The sequence below is a fragment of the Eleginops maclovinus genome, chromosome 10 (assembly GCF_036324505.1).
Source record: "Eleginops maclovinus isolate JMC-PN-2008 ecotype Puerto Natales chromosome 10, JC_Emac_rtc_rv5, whole genome shotgun sequence".
NCBI lineage: Eukaryota > Metazoa > Chordata > Actinopteri > Perciformes > Eleginopidae > Eleginops > Eleginops maclovinus.
The window spans coordinates 13,280,948-13,304,005 of record NC_086358.1 but is presented as its reverse complement, the minus strand read 5'-3'; the positions used below and the strand labels follow the sequence as shown (position 1 = coordinate 13,304,005).

The window sequence follows — 23,058 nt, the reverse complement described above, 5'->3', positions numbered from 1 at the left end:
AAACCAACATTTATCATCTTTTTATGGGTTTTATGGAACAGCTTTACAGTTATTTGGCAAGCAGTACGATACATTTGTGTTGAAAATGTATTTTGTAGCTTCAAATCCTTTACTCATAAAATTATTAATACCACACTTCAAGCATACTCTATTACACGTTCAATTCATTTAGGATATTACCAGAAAAGATGATCTTGAATTACAGGAAGATATGTAATTTTCAGAATAATGCCCACTCCCCCCAAAAAGCACCAGTGTATAAAGTAGCATATTGTGTACATCAAAGTACATTAAATTACCATCTCACCATTGCTTTTATACAGAAGTAACTTAGTATGTGGGACACTCTTCAGAAATAAACCAGGTATTATGTATTAGTTTTCCCTTGGGCTTTATTTAAGATGCTATTCTTAGACCTGAGATCGTGACAGTTTTCATATAGATCTATGATATAAAAAACCATGAATGTCATCACATATCCAGAAGGCCATCATATGGAGAAATTAGATTAACAGTTGAAAAAAAGGAAAGATGAATGTTTTCCATCTGTACGGTTAATTAAACGTCATCACAATTTGTCGCTGATGCATCTTTCAAGCTACTCTTACTCCCCTTCCTCACAGACCAATTGGATCATACAAAAAAATGTTGACTGGATTTTATGAATCATAAGGTATGCTCTTTATGTTTTATCGAGCAAGTTCTAAAGCCTGTTAAAATCAATGTCAGGCTGGAGGGCTTTCATTTGCTAACAAGACTCATCTAGCCTGTAATGTGGAATCTTTTGAACAAGGTTTTATCTTTAATTTCAGGGTTATTTATGCAGAACAATCCATTCTGAGTTTGTTAAACTGGGGATGCGGTTAAAACTGTTTAAGTAGCTCTCTCAGTATGAAAAAAATTGTAGGGTTACACAAAGGTTGGATTTCAATAAGTGTGTTTTTGGAGTGTATAAACGTGTGGAAGAGTTTTGAAAATGATCAGATGCCTGCGGTGACAGACTCATGAATGTGTAAATAAAACAGCTGAGTCATGGTTAAAGATTACCAGCTTCTCTTTTATTGAAAAATATAGCTGTTATTTCAAAGAAAGGAAAGTGAGGATGGTAAATATATTAATATACTGTAAAACCAGAATAAGGAGTAGGAAAAAAAAAACAGTACAAACTCGGCATAACACTACAGCCACTGAATAGAAAAAGAAAAACATTCAACAGCAGAAATTTGAGCGGGTTGTTTTTCACGTCCTTATCTTTTTCTGCCACTCCAAAGCAAAGCTGTCTTTAAACTTTAAAGCAGACCTGGGGCAGAAAGTACTTGGAAATTCTTTGAAATTGTTTGTTCTGGCCTACTTAGGAGTGTCCTAAAGAGAAACAAGAGAAATGCCAGCAAAATTAAGAAAATAAAAAGAAAGTTATTAAGTATACTTTCCCATGATCCTCTATTAACCTCTTTTACTTTGGCCGCAAATGTGCCATTTAGTGTTAGATCCGCAAGCATTCCCTCGGTTCTCACGCTAGAACCACAATGTCACACTGCTGATCACACAGTGTTTACTGTAATCACCCATGGCACAAACTATATTTACACAACTTGATTAAAACAACGGCAGATAAGGAGTGTTTTTTTAAAGTGTTCATTTCTTGGCGATGAACGTGAAGTATTGCAGCAGCGCAGACAAACCCAAACCATTTCGTTATGGACCAAAAGAAGAAAAGCCATCTTACATGTTGGCCCATTGACATCAAAATGTGAGCTTTGACTCCATGTCGCATACCTACACATAAGTAAAAACAACACAATCATCCTGCTAAGGTTACCCAATAATAATGTTAGAACATACTTGGCAATTTCCTCTAGATTGCTTTTAAGACAAACTTCTTTAAACCTGTTTATGTAGACATGTTTCGAAACATCACAATAACCCGAGGCAGAATGGCTCAGCATCCTGATTCTCTGTGCACAACAGGAAGTTGAAAGAACCTGGCAATGAGTTACTTAACACCAAATAAAAAAGGGGCATATTTACCAGCTTATTGAGACCTGAATGTAACCTGTAGAAGCCTACTGGGTGAGCTTGCGTTGTGAAAAAAAAAAAAAACACAAGAAAGAGAAGCAGCCCACCTGTCCGTCCCTGACCCTGCTGTTTGGGAAGCAGATCCAGCTGGTTAGGGGCCAATAATGCAGCACGTTTAATGAGTAGACAGAGAAAAGGCCAGATGACGGGTTGATTTAATCATGTGTTCCTACTGTGTGATTTGGGTTGTGTACAGGAGGTGAATGGTATCACTTGTGGGGCCAGTTTAGGAAATATCTGACGCTCTCGCTGCCCCGGGACATTCCTTATGCTTTATTAAGTAGCTGCGCTCTAACAACACATCCTCTCTCTTCCCTTAGAGACACGCCTGAACACATGTGTGAGAGACGATGTGTGTTTAGGGTAGAGCCATAACTATTCATTTAATTTAACAATTTGTTACTGCGACGACTGCCTTTCAAACGGTTTCATGCCTCTCTGCTGACCTGAAATCTGAGTGATGATGTGGAATGAGTTGTGAAGATACAAAAATAAACACGTAATTACAACTTCTGTATTGTTGATGAAAGAAAGTACATGACACCAAACATAAGGCCTCCTTTTTCACAATTCGTTTTTTTTGGTGAATTAAACAGCGGGTTGTTTTTCAAAACTAGTGAGTGTTTACCGGTTACCAGGACAGTGAAAGCAGGAGTGATGTGACTTAGACAATTTAATGTCTAATCGAGTCCGATATCTAAGTGCTACATAGTCGACTTCTACTCAAAGAAGCCACAGCTTCTACAGCCCCTAACTGTAGTTCAATTAAGACATTTTTGTAAGAAATTCAACGTATCAAAAAACCTTCAAGACCTCACAGTGCACATTTAGAATGCTCCATCCCTTATAACATTTTTGAATAAATACCACAGCTCTCTATGGATTTAGATGAGAGAGATTTAAAGAGACAGGGGCAAAATGGTAAACTACCAAACTCAAATACAAGAGAGACCAACTTCTAGATACTCTATTTACATTATAAAGTAAAAAAAATCACCCCCTTTAAAAGTCAGACCTGGACCAAAAGTAGGACCTACTTTATCTATTTAGTGTCTATGCCAAGATATTTTCATTGGCAAAATGAGCTCCATGATCACCCTCACACATTACAAAACTATCCAAGTTCCACTTCTTTTCCTTTCCCTCGTTCTTTTTTCAGAATCTGTAGCACACATCCTCACGTTACATAATAATCCCCCAAATGTGATATTCACTTGATTGACAGTTGGGGTTAGGGCTCTTGAACCACATTGCTGCCCTTTACCTAAAACGAGCAATGCATCTTTGAGAAGGACACGGTTCAGAGCCAGTCTTATTATAAAATGGAGAATTCTCAATCAGTTGTCTGGTGTTGCAAATTAACCCAAACTTTTCAAGAGTTTCACTTTTTGAGCCTGTGTGTGCTCTCTGACACACTCTTGGCTCATATCTCCTTGCAACAGCACGGGGAATAAGGCGTAATTGGTTTTTATTTATGATGTTGAACAAAGTGGGCAGAGATTAGATTGATCTACAAGAAGCTTAAAGCACATGTGGCTCTGCTCCTTAATCCCTCCCCTGCCCGTTTCCAGCTTGGTCTTTTACGTTAGTGTCCTACAAGGCTGTTCATGGCAGTGATTGGAAACACTACACTCGGATCTCATCGTCGTCATCATCCATGAAGGTGAAGTCTCGGTCTTCCTCCCCGCGTGGGGAACTGTACTTGGCACTGTCCGTGTCGTTGTCGTGGAACTGCGGTTTCTCCTCGGTGACGGAGCCGGCGCTGGACACGGAGCAGCTGTCCAGGTTGTGGTGGTTGTTCCTGGTTTGCAGCTCCGGGGTGTAGGGGTCCACCATGGGCTTCTGCTGGTACATGCTGCGGGGGGGTCTGGAAGGGGCCTTCTCCTCTGCGTCGTCGTCATCTATGTGGGGAATGAGGGTAGGCGACGCCCGGCCCTCGCCCTCCTCGTATCCGAGGTCGTCTTCCTCACAGCCTTTCTTTTCCATCACGCTCAAGATATCCCCGAGCATGGAGGGCCCAAGGTCGATATGGAAGGACATCATTGACTCAGCGTGCTTCATTCCGCCTCCCTTAGGCATAGATGGAGGCAAATCGGTAAGTTCGCCGAAATTGCGCTCTTCAAACTCTGCATCCAGTGTCGCCATGGCAGCAGCTCCGTTCGATGGCTTGCCCTCGATCTCCGACAGCCTCTTCATGGGGCTGGAGGAAACGCTCTTGGGCAGTCGCTGGCCTTTGCTCACATCCTCTTCGTTTAGGTAAGGCATGGATATGGCGTTTTTGACATAGGCTGACGAACCACCGGAATGCCCCGTCATGTTGTACCCGTACTTGTCGCCCCGGTTTACTGACTGAGAGCGCTTGCTGCTTCTGAAGGTGCGGGACAGCAGACCTGGTTTGGGCCCCGGGGAGCTCTGCTTTGGTTCCGGCTCCCTGGGAGGTTCCCCTGATCGGGTGCTCAGGAACGAAGTGTCTCCGAAGGCATCTCCTCCCCGGCCCACGTGCATGGTGTGGCGGAAGTCGCCCAATGGAGCGCTGATCATCTCGGCGGTCAGGTCCGCGCGGGACCGCCGCTTGGACTGGTTGGAGTTGTTGACCAGCTGCTTGAGGATCGGCATGATGGCAGTCTGTTACTTATAATCCACAGAGGGAAATGGAGCTAGCTTCTGTAGGAGTTCAGAGGAGTTCCTTCCAAAATTAATTGGCAGTTGTATGAGGTTTTGTCAAAGAAAGTGTAATTCCTGGTGTTGAATGTGTGCAGCCATTCTGGTCCTTCAGCTCATGTGTCTTTCCAGCGTCAGATAAACCTATGAAGAAGAACAGAGCATTAAAGCCACATCAGAACTCTAATCCTTAGCAGGGATCGTACAATTAATAACAGATACCATTTTATTCTGCTGAAAAAGTGAAAGACCACTCCAGATGCTTCTCTAAAGAGCTATATATATTCTTTTCTCATCCCATAACTCGCTCTGACCTGATCTGCTGTAAGTACGGAGACTTTTGTTGCCAGGTCTTCAGAATGAATCCTCACTCGAGTGGCTCTTAAGCAATGAAAGGCTTTTATATGCAGAAGTGTTTGAGGGTGTTATGTAGCTAATGGTAAAGAAATGCTTTCTTGTACAAAGTTCACACCAACTTCACTGAAAACCAGGGAAATACCCCCACTGAGGTTACAAGGACAACAAGTTCCATTCCAATTTGTGCGAGTACCATTCTTCTGGTACATTTTTTAAGCTCTCTCTAAAAAACCCTCTATTAGGCTGCTGTCACTTTCAGTTTTTCAAGTAGCTGCAGTGTCCGATGTCTCTGCTGTGCTTTAGTTCCCATTTAGGCCCCCCGACTGTTACATAACCAGCAAGACACAGGATACTCGGAGCAAGAGCAGTTCAAGCTGGCAGGAATGAAACAATGAAAAAAAAGAATAAAGTGGAGCAGTATTTCTTCGGCATGGATCAACTGACTGCACAGCTCAGAAAGTCAAGATCAGCTACATTCTGTTCTAACCTTCCTGTCAACAAGAGATTAAATGTTTCCATCGGAGGCTCTGTGCTCTTCTTCAGTTTGAGCTTTTGTCTCTTTTTTGCCTTAAAGGCGACATTTAAACACCTCCAACATGATATTCTGTTCTGTCACTGAACACACATCAATGGCCGCGTTTGACCTAGCTTTGTCTATCATCTCTGGTGATGGCAATGGAAGTTCATTTCATGTGATGGAAGCAGGGTGCTCTTGATTTTACGCAGCTAACTTTGATCCTGATTATATCTGACTTGATAAGCAGATCATATGGCTCAATTCATACACTATCATTAAGTCACCAATGACGCAAGCCTTGAAACGTGAGCCTAAAGCAGAGCGAGTGGAGAATAGGTCAACACCCACGTATGTGCTGGTTACACTCCGCTGGATCCATGTGTTACTGACATTAACAAGGGCTCCGATTGTTTTACCCAGACAGCAATCCCGTCATTCTCCGTGTTTTCATACTGGAGCCGAAGCCCACGCTCCGGGCCCGTATACGCATCCCCACATTGAATGAATGGGGGCTTCACTCAACAATATTCCAAAAGGAATGTCACCCATGAAAACATTTGCATCTCTGACAAGAACCCATTCAATTGGAAAGGCAACTGTAGCACTAGAGGGAACAGAGGGGGGGTTCGATAGATGATAAAAGCTAGCGCTGTTTGTTCATAGCTCTTTCAAAAAGAGATATCATACCCAACCAAAGAGAACTCAACTATATCCACTGCTCAAGGTTTGTTTCCTCTACATTCAACAACTTCATTCAAGCTGTAGTTCTGGTGCTGCGACAAAAACATACCACAAAAGACGGCCTAACAAAGGGAAAATTCATTAACAAAAGTACTTATTTTCAAGTACTATCGTCAAAGCTGGTGGAGTTCAAGTTCACACCCTTATACGTGACAATTGGAATGGGCTTACTTCTACGAAGGCTATTCAAACAGCGACTGGATGCCAAATAGTAAGATTATAGCGTAGAGCAAATAAATTCCCACAAAGTCCCTCTAAGCGGAGTCCGAGTGGTTAGATTAATGCAGTATGATCTATTATTAGCTAAACCCTTTAGTCCTTCATGCCTTGTGCGGTGGCCAATTAGTATCCGCTGCACAAAAGGCTGCTGAATGTGTGACTGACCTCTCCAGATAACTCATCCACTGCAGTGTTTCTCCCCGCTGCCCATAGTTTTGTGCTTCTCTATGGCAACATCAGAACGGGCTTCCTGTCTCTAAACCGGCCGGAGACAGCCAGTGAGATTTTATCCCCTACATGGAGAGATCAGCTCATTCAGATAGATTCAGATGGATGGATTAACCCTTCCTGGTGGCCACATGCAGGGGAATAAGACAATCACCACACCGCTGTAGCTGAAGGAGAATGCCTTTGATGCGCCTTGTCACCCGAATACATTCATTCCCAGCATAAAATGTGTCAGTGGGTGCTCGAATATCAAAAAGGTGCCAACCCCACACCTTTAGTCCTTCTAGGAAATGGCCCATTTAATGTCTATTGGGGCCCCTTGGTGTTTGATGAGAAATAGTTCAACCCGCCAACCCCCGCCCCCCTCCCCCCTCCAGGATCATCAAGACCCCATTATTGTGGGCATGACAAAAGATGAAGTACAGCCTGCAGGCAGTCCTGTCATATTCAGTTCCAGCCTTTCAGCACTCTTCAAAAGATAAACCATGGAGAATGACAGTGTTATGTGTTATGCATTCTACTGTTTCAAGCATTCCAGAGAGCATTTAAAACGCCTAGAAAGGGAGCACTAATGTTGCATATAAAGCTGGGGCCGTGGTAAATGTTCTTTCACAGAGTGGAGAATGTATACTTCTTCTTTTGGTTGTTTTGGGAGTGTATCCAGTTTTTCTCCAAATATATTAGGCATTGAGGTTAACTTTATCCCCGTTTTAAACACAATACCTGAACATGGGTACAATAAAGACTGCTAAATAGTAATCATATTTAAGTACAATGCAATTAATCTGTTCTGTTAGCTTGGAGGAAAGATATTTTCCAATGTTGAGGCTTAATAAGAAAAAAAGGTTTGTGGCTGTTTTTTCTTTCAAATTGAAATCACAACCTTTATCAAAATGTTACAAACTCATAACTCCAACTTTTGGATTTCATTTAATAATTATTATTACTGTTTTCTCCTTTCAGACCTTCAAATCAAAAGAACCAGGTGGACTTTTTAACATTACTGTATCTTTTGTTTTCTCTATATTTTTTTTATAAGTAATGGAAATAATGTTCAATTTTTTTGGCTTGGGCTGTCTGTTGGATTTTGTGAACATACAGAGAATAATACACACTCAAAAATAAATTAAATGAAAGGGTTATTCCCCCAAAACATACAGTCGTCGCTCTCTGTTTGCTCATGTATGGTGCTAAGGTCAAATGGGAGACCAGGGATTCGAGTCCGGCCTGTATGGCTTCTACTACACAAGATCTCAGTTCAGCTGGGGGCAGAATTCCACCTCCGCTATCATTTTACAGGCTCATGGACCAAAACAAAAAAGCAGGTTATACAACTAAAAGACAGCCATCACTTATACACAAACATACAGGTGGAAATCTGAGCTGTAGGACACTACATATGCCCAAAGAGGTATCATATCGTTTGTTTTAGTGGAGTATTATTGCCTCAGTCATGGTGCCAGCCCGTGACGAAGCCTTTATGTAACAGAGCACTCAAAGTGCCACATGACTCCAGCTCAAACTGAGACAAGCGGTGACAGGGCCATGAATGATTAAGAGCATCGTGTCGCTGGCAGACTCTGAATGACATCACAACAACCAGCATGCTCAGCAGAGTTCAGTCTCGCTCTTGTAATCCTGTGGATCACAGGCGCCACCCTGTCCTCAGCTATCCCACACCACTTTCTCTTCATTCGCCCCGATGAGCAGGGGAAAAGAGGATTTGGCTGCTTATCCAATCACAGCTCGCCTACTGTCGAGTTAAAGCCACAGACATGCACCGACTGCGAGAGTTTCTGCTTTTATTTTAGACTTTGTTTTAATTTTTTAAGAGGAGAGGGAGAGTCCATCATTTATTCACAGGGTGCAAGACTTGAAGAGTTACAAGGAGATGTAAACAGCGCAATTACATAACAGCTATCTATATAAAAACTGGAATAACATTGCCTTTTCTACAGGGAAAGGATAGAACAATAGTGAGCCGGGGAATCAGTTACCCTTTCAATGTTATCAATACCAAAATATTCTTGTTAACTGACCTCCAAATCCCATTACAGATATTCAAGCGAAAATGTGAAACCTACTACGTTTTACAAACTCTTTTCATCTCTAGCTTTCCCCCTGTTTTTTTTTAAATTATGATTGTCAACACAGAGACCTTGCTTTGTGAGCCACGAGAAACCCTCTGCTTTGTTTAACCTTGAATCTGCTTTTGTGCCAACCTTTTGTCAGCAACATTGATATGCAAATGAACATAAGAGTCAGCCAACGGCATCTATGACATCGCTAATCAATTGATGCATAAGAATGGGAAGTTCTCAACTCTGACAAAGAAGGTCGGCAAACTTCATTTGCAGCTACTTTGTGAGGCCCATAACCTCCAGCCCAAACATCTGATTCCCACGGGGGGCAAAGACGCCGTCAGAGCCAGAAGCACTGAGATAACAACACGGACCCGGTCAACACGGACCCGGTCTGTCCTTGTTTATTATTATCTTCCTTTATAATTATCCCATTGTCATCATCTAAACACAACAACTATATAAACAAATATAATAAATATAAAAATGTTTGCTATCAAAGAGGCTGGAAATGAAGGAATTAGGAGGCTTTATCCACTCTGTATGAATGCATTTCCGCCTCACATCATGGTGTTGTAGCCTTGGTGCCAGCTCATTAGCAAAGCTCCGTCTCACTTTGCTGTTTTTCTAGCCGCCTCAAAGTTTCCTCCAGTCCAACTTCTACTTGTTGTCCTTATCTCACCGCACAGATAATAATGAAGAAATACTCTACACAAACTCAGCCTCTTCTTCCTCCGCAGGCTGCGGAAGTTCAACATGGACTCCAGGATACTCTGCAACTTCTATAGGTGCACCATCGAGAGTATCCTGACTGGCTGCATCACCGCCTGGTCTGTCAGTTGCACCGCCCTCAACCGTAAGACTCTACAGAGGGTGGTGAAAACTGCTAAGCACATCACCAGGACGGAGCTGCCATCCATGGAGGACCTCTACACCCAGCGATGTAGGAAGAAGGCCGGTAGGATATTAAATGACCCCCATCACCCCAGCAACAATCTGTTCTGTCTGCTGCCGTCTGGCAGACGGTACCGCAGCATCCGGACCAAGACCACCAGACTCAGAGACAGTTTTATACCACAGGCTATAAGACTGCTGAACTCCTGAGCTGTGTGAATGTCTACTCACATCTGTTTAAAGTACACATATATATATATATATATATATATATATATATATATATATATATATATATATATATATATTCTACACATCTGCCATACACATCTGTTTATAGTACACATATCTATATATTACACATATCTGCCATATACATCTGTTTATACGTAATATATGCATCTGTCTATACCTCCTCATTCAACAGTGTAAAGTATTTAAATTACTGTACAGTTTATTTAAATAATTTTAAATGTATTCCACATATGTACATATTTTACATCTCTATTGTTGTTATTGTAAATATTCTTCTCTCTCTTTGCACTATTTTATTTATCTTATTTGCAGCATGTATGTTGCGTTGTTGGAGGAGCCTGGGATATAAGATTTTCATTGTCAACATATACGTTGTATCTGCTGTGCGTATGACCAATAAAACCTTTGAACCTTTGAACCTTGAACGTCGCATTACAACATACCTGGAAATAGAATCAATCTCAAGTAATGTTGCTGGATCTTCTAAACTGTTTGTGCAATCCTAAACTAGTAAATTATTGTAAAATGTATCTTTTCCAATGTCCAATCCAATGTATATATTTTTCTAAAAGTAAGACATTCCAGTATCATGTAAACTCTGACAGGATCTCAGAATGTCTGACTGACACAGTAACACAAGAAACATTTGATGTGATGATATACAAAAGTATGCCAACCTGTTACACATGACACTCTAAAATAAGCCATCCTTTGTTCCGCCATTCTTCCTGCTACGGAAAGAAACATGTTCTTCCTGTTCGACTTCACATCTAGTCACCCGCTGTAAGGTTAACCCTGTATGACATATGTCCGGAATATATTGAATAGACTCAGAGGAAAGGATGTGAATTTTAAGAAAGGGATAAAGCGCGGCATTCCTATTTCACTCGGCAGGTTTACCCAGGGTAAGCAGATAGAACTTATGTAAAACGCACCAGTGCTCTGTGCTCACCTATTCAAAGCTCACACGGTATAGAATTTCGCTGAGATATCAGTAAGCCTTTAAAGGTTGTTGCTCCTTCTGTACCGACCCAATATAGAGAGAATAAAGAAGAAATACATTCTTCAGCATAACTGGAATAAATGTACACCAACTAACATTTAAATGTTCAATTGGTCCGGGAGCTCCAACTCCTAAGCGCTGTATATCATTACTAATCAATCATCGCAACATTTCCTTTATAATATTCCTCTGAGGAAAAAGGTTGTTGTTTTTAATGCTCAAGGTGAAACGTATTGTCATCAAAAGCCTTTATTCTCTATGAAGCAGAAATGGATTCAACATGTTTATTAAGACATAAACAGAATTGTTTTAGTATTACAGTGATAAAATGAAATCTCTTGAGGACCCATTTAGTACCTTAATTAGCTGAATATTCAGCGTCAACACACTTGTCCTCACATAACACAGCTATTAAGTTCCAAAACAAAAACACATTCCATATTAAATTAACCTAATTGCAAAGCCTGTGCGTACACGTAAAGTTTATAACATATGGGAGTTGCAACCATAGTATCCATGATGAACTCAAAAAATGTAATGCCAGCAGGTTCTTACGTAAAATTGCATTGAGGCCATCATAAAATATGACCAGATAAACAAAAATTGGAGCAACTGTGCATTATTCAAATATGGCAATGGTTAACATAACTACATTAAAGGCAGATCCGGTAAAGAAACCGGAAACATGCAGCAAGTTGGACTTCGGTGAAGGTCAGAAGCGCATTGTTCCCATCGGCCTGGAACACTGACTGCTTTATCTGCAGAAGGCCGACTATATATTGAACACTCATCTTGTTACTGTAAAACAGCTTCAGGATAGAATAAACCTACATCAGCCTGATGGTTGCCCAAGTACTACATGCCTTCTGTTTGTGCTTTAGCACATCAGCCTTCAGGGCCCCAATGCTGCATCGACAGAAACAAAACCACAGGAGGATTAAGGGCAGCACTTTCGACGTGAGCAAATAAAACCAGTGTGCCCAAGCCTGCCCGAGCCTGCCCTCTGCGCCGTGTGTCAGGAGCTCAGGACGGCAAACGCCACTCCTCTGTCCAACCCCAAAAAATACAAACAAACCTCCCACAGCCCCACCAGATAACAACGCTCTGTCTGACTCCAAAATCTGTTTTCTATCCCTTTTGGTGTTTGCACAAGCTCCTGTGACCCCTGCACACCAGTGATTTTTGTCTTAATCTTCCCAAATCCTGATATCCAGAAGCAGATTTCCTTGTTTGCTTCCAGTTTTATTAAGCTGTTACTCCTGCACAGTTAGACAAAGCGTCTGGTCAAGTACCGACTAAGCTGCCATGCAGAGCTCCTGCCAGAGAGGGGAAAGAAGAACCTTGGCTAACAACCAAAGGGATAGATACAAACATGTTTCTTGATTACATAATAAGCCCTACAACCCCTCCACTCCATGTATGAATAATATCCAGGGTAACAGTGTGAAGTGCCATGACCTTACCCCGGAAAAAGAAGGGAAGGCACAGATGGAGGCGCTGAAGAGAAACACTCCCTCAAAGGGGAGGTGGAGGGTGTCACCATATTGGATTTACTCATTCATGCCAGCAGAGTGACAGACGTTCTTTCTGCGTGTCCCGCATGAAATGTACCCAAAGCCTCATTACGCCTACAGTGGAGTGATTGTACTTTGCTGTGTGTGTGTGTGTGTGTGTGAGAGTGTGTGCATGTGAGAGTACATGTCCAATTAATCACTGAAATCTGCCCCATGAGTCTCCGACAAACAGACAGCATTCACGCCTGGTACCAGAGAGCAGGATCTGAGCCAAGTGGTTGAATGAACCGTCCAATAGCTGCTGGACGTCAAAACAAAGCAGAAGTTCTACTGAGGATAGAGCTGAGAACTGGAATACAAAATGCTCCGCGGCAGAAGGGATGCCAGAACCAGTTGGCTTGCACTTTAGAGATAAAGTTCAAATAGTTTAGTTGCCATATTGTCAGTTTTTTGAGGGTGCTTTAGAAAGAGACCTTGGCAAAACAAAATGTGCCAAACCACCCAAAAAAGATAATCCCATGCCAGTTAGATCATCTTTTAGACTGTAGACAAAGAGTGAACACACACACCCCCCCACCACACCCAATACACACACACACACACACACACACACACACACACACACACACACACACACACACACACACACACACACACACACACACACACACACACACACACACACACACACACACACACACACACACACACACACACACACACACACACACACACACACACACACAAATCAACAGCAGGCCTCTCAGTGTGACTGATAGATAAGTGACCGTTTTTCTGCACTGTCTACAGCTCCTGGCCCCTTTTTTTTTTTATAAAGCTGCCTCCCCGCTGTAGTCAAACACAGAAACCAGTTATAAAGGCCTCAGGCCCAGAGCCCTGACTGACAAGACGAGTTAATAAATCCCCATGGTGTTACCTTAAATGACACCAAAGGCAAAGAACAAAACACTTGCTGAAAAAGAGAACACACAGGCTCACAAACTTCGCCACTCCAACCTGATAAAGGCAAATTCACAACAGCAGTTGACAAGCTGAACCCCCCCCAGAACAGGACGGATATAAAGACTTTTCCCTTGTTAGTGCTCTGTGTGTGTGGGGAGGCCATGCTTGCTGTGAGTGTGTACAAGTTCTTCCTATGGTGTATCTTTGGGAATTGCTAGCTAAGCACAGGGCTAGCATTTCAGCGGCTCGGCTCACTGACAGTTGACCTGTGCGCATGCTACAACCTAATATGTGCATGGATGTTGTGTCACAATGTTCTGTCCGGTGTATGTTTAGTGTTCTCATACAGTTCAATTTGAAATTATAATCCTGTCGCAAAAAGAAAGACAATAAAGCTACTTTATTTTACATTGTCAAGCTAAATTCTCAGACTTCAGCTCCTAAAATCTGAGAATTGAAAGGTTTTTCGAGAGTAATAAGTAATATATTTTTAGGTGTTTGTAATGTCGGTAGGACAAAACAAGCAAACCATAATCTAAATGGTATTTTTTCGTTATTCTTATATCTTATACTATTCTATTTTATAGTATGAATGTTTAACCCAGAAAAATAAATGCCAAAATGTATCAGTTGAGAAAATAATCCTCTTCCGTACCCAACCCTTAAACTTAATCTGAAAAAATAAGTGGAGTGGCTGGGCACCTCAGCTTATATTGGATCATATTGATTGGATTGGTGAGTCCTGTGTGTATAAGATCGATAAAAGTAAAAGAAAACAGTCATTAGTGTAACACTATTAAATAAATTGCACGAGGCATGAAAAGCGGATCACGTTAGACTAAATACAAGTCATAACTTAACACATGGCTCCTTTGAAACCTGTAAGTCTGCAGGCCGGATAATCAAAGTGCCAAGTGTTTTGGGGAATCACTACCTGATTATGTCAGGAAAGTCTTTGAAGTATCCTCAGTGTTATCTTACCCAAATCCATCTTTCTTTTATTTGGGTTTCTTGAAGGCAGCTTTCACATCTGGCATGCTACTTTGATTTGGCAATCAAGCATCAGCGCGTATTTCCTGGAAACATATGCCTGCAAGCACAACGGTTCCATGAGTGAAGCACATACAGATGGCTGTGGCAGTGTTTACATGCATAGGAACTGTTTAGGTGTATAGTGAACACTAAAGTCTAAAGTCCGTCAACAGCCCCTCTTGAATCTGCACTGTAAATAGGTTCAAGGGTCGTTGGGGAGAAGTCACAAAAAAGACACACCCTTTTGTTTCCTAATGAAGGACACAATTTCTCTGAAACCAGCAATGTCGAACAAAGTACAAGAGAGGAGAAGGAACAAAAAACAAAGCAGTAGTTCAGAGGAGGACAGGAACCAAACCCTTCTGGCACACCCAGACCACATGCATGTACCTCTACAGGAAGCTAATGCGTACACACGCACACACATACACACACACGTACACACACCAGATTAGGCTCAAACGTGACCCAGATGAATGACACCCACTATTCACAGTGATTCACATTAATTTAATACAAAGAGACAAAGGCCTGAGATTCGTATCTATTCAGGTATTGTAACCTTCCACCACAGTCCATTCAAATAACCGGAACGCTGGCCTTAGAATGTCCTCTGGAGGCTCAGACAGGAAGATGTGTGAGAAACCTGTGACTCTCCCAGGAGCAAGAGCCCACAATAGCTCATGTGACTGTTCGCATCTCCTCAACTAATTTCCCGGTATATATTTGTCATATCTAGTGGGCACAGAGTTGACCACAGCAACACCAACAGCCCTCCTTTGTCTTCCCAGTACGCTTGAGAGAGACGCCACCTGTTCCTGTGTTCATACAGAGTAGCAAAACAATGAGGGCTCGCTGGACTGTAAACAGACCGAAAGCCTGGACTGCAACGGCCAGCTGCACAGTCATGTGTGTGTTCAATATGTGACCCCGTCACAGTCGAGTCAGCAGATATTGCACCAAGCCCTGCTGCTAGGAGCAATATTGTGTCAGTGACGGACGGCAGAAGAAGGGGAACTTAATGCTCGCACACGTGGTCAATGTTTAACCGTTTGTGTTATAAAAGCCAGCACTAGTGACTGACAAAATAAGATTTGAATGGAATCGACACCAAAGAAAGGCAGGCCCAATGAGTTCTCTTTTCTAACCGTTTCATTTACACAATTCAGCTGATAAACCTGAGGTATACATATCAGCTAGATCAGATTAAACTGTATGTGCAAAAGAACATTTTTCTTATAAATTAAATTACATGGGAATATGCTAATTTACGCCAACAATAAAGGACGTTTTTAAGCTTGTTGAACATGCTGGAATTTGTCAACCCAGATCATATTCTCATATTTAGGTCAGGATAACATTTTATTATACAAGGGTCTCAACGTGAGTGATAACAACTTCATTTCAGGAAAGAAGTTTGAGCGTCCCACTTCCCAGAAAAAAAATATTTAAGAGAAATCTTGTCAAGCTGTTTTCTCATAATGACTAAAGAAAGAAGCTGGAAATCTCTGTGGCTGCTGGAATCTTTTTCTGGAAAGCTGCCGGAGGGTTGTCATCCTCCTTGTAAGCCATTCAAATGTGTTCTTGCCGAAATCTCTAAATCATTGCACATCAACAGGACCAATGGACCAAAAGGAGAGAGCAAGACCAAGGAGATTCCATTTTAGAATCCTTAGCAACGTTATCAAAGCTGAAATCGAAAGAAAGCTATGACACACCTTCGAAAATATGTAATCAACACGATTCCAGGTGAAGCGGGTCAGACAGGTGTGCCAGCTGGTGATGGATAATTTTGATCTGTGGCGTTCAACAGAAACCAGATGATGTTCTTAAAACCTTCGCAATGTGGGACCAACCCACCAGCCTGGCCACAGCGCCACTGCCTTAGACATGATTATCCAAACTGGTTTAAACAATGCGATTAAAGTTACAAACAGTGATGACGGTATGCTCTTAACATCTCTGACTATCATATGATTAGTTATTTAATACATGTGTTTAGGTGTTGTTCAAACTGTGTCAAACTGTCATGCTTTATAACAAGAAGGGAGTGAAATGCCTTCAATGTGGAGTGTACGCCGCACAGGTTCCTGTTGAACTGGTTATTTTCCTCCACAATGCTCACATTACACTGACAGTTACCAAAACAGGCAGAGGTCTGAGCGATCGCGTACCAGGTGCATATGAGTTGCACAAAGGAAAAAGAGAAAGTGGCCCCTTTCCCTGGGAACGCCAGTGATATATTGTTGTTAAATGGGGCGGTAAAAGGGCATGTGGTGTCACTGTGCGGGAATCAGCTAAGGTTTCTCTCCTGAGGGTTAGGGCTTTGGGTCAAATATTGAATGCGTATGGATTTTTCAGGGAGGGGGGTGTTGGTCTCAAAACTGCTGACACTGTTTAGACCTCTTTAACTGATCAACGTACACATTGTGTAATGGGTTGTATCAACCTTGAAAAAATAAAAAAGAACATCACTTTTTACAGTCAGACAAACAAATATACAGACAAATATAATTATGTTTTCATTTGTGTATTTTTATCTTAGACAAAGAACTGCTGTGTTGTTTCTCTACAATGAACCCTTTAAATCGACATGGGAGTTAATCTTTTGAACCGCCATGTTTTACAGTAGCTCAGAACTTACTAACCAATCTCTCAATCTAACCTTTTACAGTTTTTACCCTAAGGCCACTTTAGTTCTCTGACATGCTTGTAAAACTGCCCGCTAACGCCTGAATAGCATAGCTCCTAAAGTATTGTTCTGGAAAAATGGCTTTAAGCAAACTTGTTACTAAGGTTTTTTACTAAGCTGCTTGGTTTGGAACTCTTTGAGCGGTTCTCTTCTGCATTCATTATGTTCAATAATGCCAAATCCTACACACTGTCCCTTTAAGTCCATTGTTGACTTAATCAGTGGGCCCTATCAAAGAGTCGAAGGCAAATGGGGTCGGAAGAGGATTAACAGGGGACAGCAAAACCTATTTCTGCTGGACCAAAACATATTTCTGCTGGACCAAAACATATTTCTGCTGGACCAAATTACGTTTGTTTATTTTAGGTTTTTCTAGCACATCCTTAATTCCTAAAAACAAAATCTGTATAATTTAACAGTTGTTTTCAGATAAAACGAACAAAGACACGTCCCTCTTTGGTTTCTCTGCTCTTGAATCATTTGGTGAACAATTCTTTTTTTGTTTGGTTGGAAATCCAATAATGATAAAGGGAATCTCTTGTTTTAAGCATACTGGTTAATTTCTTGCTACTGATCGAAGTTCAAAGTCAAACGTGTTCTGCGAAATGCCTGAACACTGCGTATCATGGATTATATTTCCATATTAAATCTGTTGAAAGATTAACTCAAAAACCTTCAGTTAGAGTTTCTGTTCCAAGCTCAAAGACCTCCCTGCTGTCTTTGCAGGCGACTGCATCCAGTAATTGTCTGAGACAAAACAACTATCCTCTGGCAGTTCAACATAAGTCTCTATGATTTCCAGTATCCAAGGCAGAAAATATTACACCCCTGTCACCTTTGAAGTGATAAATAATTCACAGACCCGGGGAGGCTTCCACAGTTCAGAGCTCTGGAGTGGGTGAGTATGCCAAAAAATAAAAAAAGGAAAACTCATGGTGTGTGATAGAAATGTCATGAACAAAGTCTCAAAAGTCATTCTATAGTGTGTTCAAAAAATAAATAAACATTTTGTGATTAAAAAAGGTCATTGGGAACTAATAATGGGAGAAGTCATAGTTAAATATATCACAAAAAAGGAATAGTACGCCATAAGGTCATACAAATGAGTACTAGTAAGCTATAGTATGCCTAAAAAATGGTCATATGTCATAAAAAAGGCCTAGTGCAGAATATTATTGAAAAAGTCTTAAAAGCCATAGTTTAGTATACCATAAATATCTTTTACAGAAGTAATTGTATGCCATGAACAAGCTGTGCACAAATAATTTAATTACATTTTTTTTAAAGTGATGACTGTTACATGTTACTGCTTGCCCTCTTTCTGCCATTCTGAATAAACAATAATTATTCATGAGCAAAAATGCAAAAATATTTATTTTACTGAGTTTATCCTTTTCCCAAATAAAGGAGCTTTTTCTGAGACCATGTAATTGCAAAGAAGCCTTGCCAAAGACTAAATGTCAAGATGTTCTCCCATCATTCCTTGCAGGCCTCCTATGGAGTATGGGGTAAAGGTGGGTGGATTACAGAGGCTGCAATTTACATAGGCATTTCCTAAGGCATGGGAAGTAACAACCCTCAATATACTGTAGGGGATCACATCTGACTCCAGTTAACAACTTCTTTCTCTCATATAAACGTGAAGAGTTAATACTCCATGCATTAAACACCCATGTAACATAGCAAACACACACACACACACACACACTAATGAAATACTGCCTCAGTGTTGATAAACAAGGAAATTAGTCGCCCTCCACCGTTAACGAACTGATTGAGCCTGAAGTAAGATTTCATGGGAGAGAAAATGAGTCTGACCGCTTCTCCCAACCCCCACTCCTGCACGCCCTCTTTGCAGTATAAAGCTGTAATGACCTCAGCTCAGTCAGAATAGGGCAGGTAGCCAACTTCCTCACTAGGCAGCAGGCGTACCTTCCAGAGCTAACTGAAATAGCCTCCGACGCAAAAAGAAAAAAGCACAGTCGTGAAGAGATGACACACACACACCCCTCCCCTCTGACTCTGCTGCGCACACAATACATCTTGATGGAGAGATATCTGCCGGGCAGCTCTGGAGAACTCATACAATAAGGAGCTGAAGGCCATGGAGTGTGTTTGTGTTAGATAATGCACTTCTTTCGTTGATCACAAAAGACACTGAAATGCTAGAGGATGCTTGGAAAAGTGGCGCTGCTAGTCTGACCTTGGCCTAAATACCTCCAGTTGCTTTTCTTTCCACAGAGCTACCGATACAGTGATGAGTAAATGAATCATCAAGAAAAAACACAAACACCCACTGACCTCAGGGCTGTTGTTAGGGTGGGTGTGGTTGAGTGTTTGTGTATGAGTGAAGGACGGGGGTCATAGGTCAACAGTTGTACAAAGACAACACCAAAGCCAAGCCCATTAGTCAATATGTCCTCCTGCTGTTTTCCAGACTGGTGGTTTAACAAGAGCTGAGGCTTCATTACAGACTTTGAGAGAGGAATAATTAAACTCAAGCACATCCAATACGGACAGAGCATGATGAACGAGGCTGGGCAGGTATACAACCAAGGTGCTAATTCTAGAGTAAATTACCCGGTTCATCAGGCATGATGAGCAACAGAGGCAAGTGCCAGGCCTGTAAACACAAGCAGGAACATCTAACTAATGATGCAGGGAAGTGGACAAATCCCGGAGAGAGGAGGTAAAAGTAGCCCTGCAGTTTGTTGAGCTCAGTAGATTCCCAGAGAGTGGCGGAGTATTAATGTTACGTAACTCTCAGAGAAAAGAACTGATGCTTTTAAGGCCATCTGCCCGCTCCGATTAAATCATATCCTGTCCTGAAGCTGGAAAGTCTTATTTGGGACACTTATTTTAGGCTCTGCACCGAGGTCCCACTGTTGGGATATAGTAACAGAGGGAACTAGTGAGAAATAAATAAGTGAGGAATATACAGCTAAATTGAGGGATTGTATTAATATTGACATGCATGTGTCCAGAGGTCTCTTGACATCTTGGGGACTCAAAATGTGAAAAAAATGTTCTCTCACTGACATTTAACCAAGTAACTGACTGATTGAGTGTGGTTCTGGCCTTGCATTTAAAACAGATAATTATATAATTCAATAAGCAATGACACAAAGCAGGATTTCTTTGAAAAAAAGGGTTCTCTGCCAAAATGTATATTCTCAGTAATCTAACCCTACCATATATATCCCATGATTTAAAAATAAAGTTTGAAGAGGATGGAAGCTTTGCACAACTTCATGATCAATGCTGAATGTAACTAACAACTATTGGTTAGGTAGAACTAATAGCAGCGACAGAGTCAAATAATTATTCGACCCAAGAACATAATCCTCTTAACCTGAAATGGCGATTTAAATAATGATACGAGTTTCCCTTTACTTTCTAGTCTTCCCCCGGCTGATGCAGGACGCTACAGGGCTCATTATTGTCGCTCCGTATGGGACAGACAGGAAGGAGCTCGATGAGACTGCAAGGCGCAAATTGACTACAAGCAGATTTGACATTCAAATGAGATGCAGATTTCAAACAGTTGACATTATTTCAACCTACTTCAGTTCTCTGGCCACTCATAGTATTCTGAAAACAACACTAAACAAAGCCAATTTGTATCTTTATTTTTTTTAACTACAAATCGTCACTCGCCGACGTAGCTTAAATTAAGCATCGTACAGCAAACTCTAAAACAATAACATGAAGTCATTTTACCTTTTTTAAGGTCCGAGCAAAGGCGAAGTTTCAGGTTATATTCCACTCAACTTTACGTAAACACAGAAGAACAGCAAAAGCAGGAGGAGAAACGTTTGTGTGACTTCGGAGTAAGTTTAGTTTCCACGGGAGGAGCTGCGGCAGGACATTCCCGGTGTTGGTGCTCCAGTGTCCGTTTAGTTTGCTAGTGTGTGGCGCACAAAGCGGCCCTCCCCTCCTCCTCCTCCTCTCATTTGCCCGAGAGCACCACCCCCCTGCTGAGGTTTAAAGGGACAGAGCCCTATTTACCCAGAACACATAACAATCAATAGGCACCACTTAAACCTGGTGGGTTAACAAGCCCTTAGTCCAGGACAAATGGCAGGGAAATAAGATCATTAAAGATATGACGAAAGCATAGACAATTGAAAGGAATAGTTTGACATGTTATACATTTAAAAAAAACTTCTTTATTTTCTTGCCAATTTAAAAACAAATATTAATACCATTGAATGTAGGGAACCTCGAAGCTTAAGCCCACACAAGGTTCAGTTTATCATAAAGACCGGAACCAATGGGAAACGGCCACCATGAAGAAATAGTGGGCTAACTTTAAAAACAAAACTTGGCATTTTACCACCTACGAATGAACAAAGTACACAGGTTGCACTTTGACAAAACAAAGCTTGCAGTTTCCCCTCGTTTCCATGGTTTTGCTCAGTCCAGCTATCGCAAGATGGTCTCTTGTTCAGTCAATGGCATATACAGTGAAGGAAATACGTATTTGATCCCCTGCCGATTTTGTTAGTTTGCCCACTTAAAAATTATTAAAAAGTCTATACTTTTAATGATAGGTTTATTTTAACAGTGACGGAATATCCCCCCCAAAAATCCTGAAATGTACATTGTTTAAAAAAAAGAAAAAGATTTGCGTTTAACTGTGGGAAATTCCTCTCCCTTTAAGAAAGTACTCCTAATATCAAGTCTTTACCTGGATAAAAGACACCTGTCCACAGTCAACAAATCAGATTACAACCTCTCTACCGAGGGCAAGACCATAGACAGGTCTTGTGATCATGGTGGAACTAATGTCTAAGGACATCAGGGACAAGATTGTAGACCTGCACAAGGCTGGAATACACTACAAGACCACCAGCAAGCAGCTTGGTGAGAAAGAGACAACTGGTTTGATTATTAGAAGATGGAAGAATCACAAAATGACCATCAATCGCTCTAAATCTCGCCTCTTGGAGCATCAATGATCACGAGAAAGGTGAGGGATCAGCCAATAACTACACAGGAGGGACTTGTTAATGATCTAACAATCTATTGGTAACACACTACGCTGTAATGGATTAAAATCCTGCAGCACCGGCAAGGTTCCCCTGCTCAAGAAGGTACATGTACAGGCCGTCTGAAGCTTGCCAATGAACCTCTGAATGATTCAGAGAAGGCTTATGAGAAGGTGATGTGGTCAGATGAGACCAAAATCAAGATCTTAGGCATCAACTCAACGTGAAGTGTTTGGAATAAGAGAAATGCTGACTATTACCTGAAGAATACCATCCCCAGCGACAAGCATGGAGGTGGAAACATTATGCTTTGGTGGGGTTTCTCTGCCAAGGGGACAGGGCGATTCACCGTATCGAGGAGAAGATGGAGGGGGCCATGTATTGTAAAATCTTGGCTGATAACCTCCTTCCCTTAGCCAGGCAACTGAAAATAGGACACGGATAGGTCTTCCAGCACGAAAATGACCCCAAATATACGGCCAAGGCAAGTAAGGAGTGGTTAAAGAAGAAGCCCAGTGATGGAGTGGCCTAGCCAGTCTCCGGACCTTCATCCCATAGAAAATCTGTGGAGGGAACTGAAGCTTCAAGATGCCAAGCATCAGCCTCCAAACCTTAAGGATTTTGAGAGAATCTGCAGAGAGGAGTGGACCAAAATCCCTCCTGAGATGTGTGCAAAGCTGGTGGCCAACTACAAGAAACACCAGCTTTCTTCACCAAGTACTAAGGCATGTTTAGTTAATTCCCACAATTAAATCAATCAATCTTTTATTTATTTTTTTGACATACATTTCTGGATTTTCTTTTTGATAATCTGTCTCTCACTGTTAAAATAAA

At 41.6% G+C, this 23,058-nt stretch overlaps 1 protein-coding gene across 2 annotated transcripts; it reads right to left on the bottom strand.

The window, feature by feature from the left end:
* Positions 1-1,036: 1,036 nt before the first annotated feature.
* cdc42ep4b (CDC42 effector protein (Rho GTPase binding) 4b) lies at positions 1,037-21,143 on the bottom strand. Of its 2 annotated transcripts, XM_063893261.1 has the most exons (3): positions 20,954-21,135; positions 14,491-14,599; positions 1,037-4,881 (listed from the first exon to the last, which is right to left on the bottom strand). In XM_063893261.1, the coding sequence occupies exon 3, from the start codon at positions 4,690-4,692 to the stop codon at positions 3,703-3,705; it is 990 nt and encodes a 329-aa protein (XP_063749331.1). In that variant the 5' UTR covers positions 4,693-4,881; positions 14,491-14,599; positions 20,954-21,135; the 3' UTR covers positions 1,037-3,702. The 2 variants fall into 2 exon arrangements, with proteins under 2 accessions (XP_063749331.1, XP_063749330.1); XM_063893260.1 differs by lacking the exon at positions 14,491-14,599 and having other exon boundaries at positions 20,954-21,143.
* Between the last annotated feature and the right edge of the window lie 1,915 nt (positions 21,144-23,058).

Coding starts and splice junctions, on each gene's coding strand:
- cdc42ep4b (XM_063893260.1), bottom strand. CDS start 4,692: ATGCCGATCCTCAAGCAGCTGGTCAACAACTCCAACCAGTCCAAGCGG.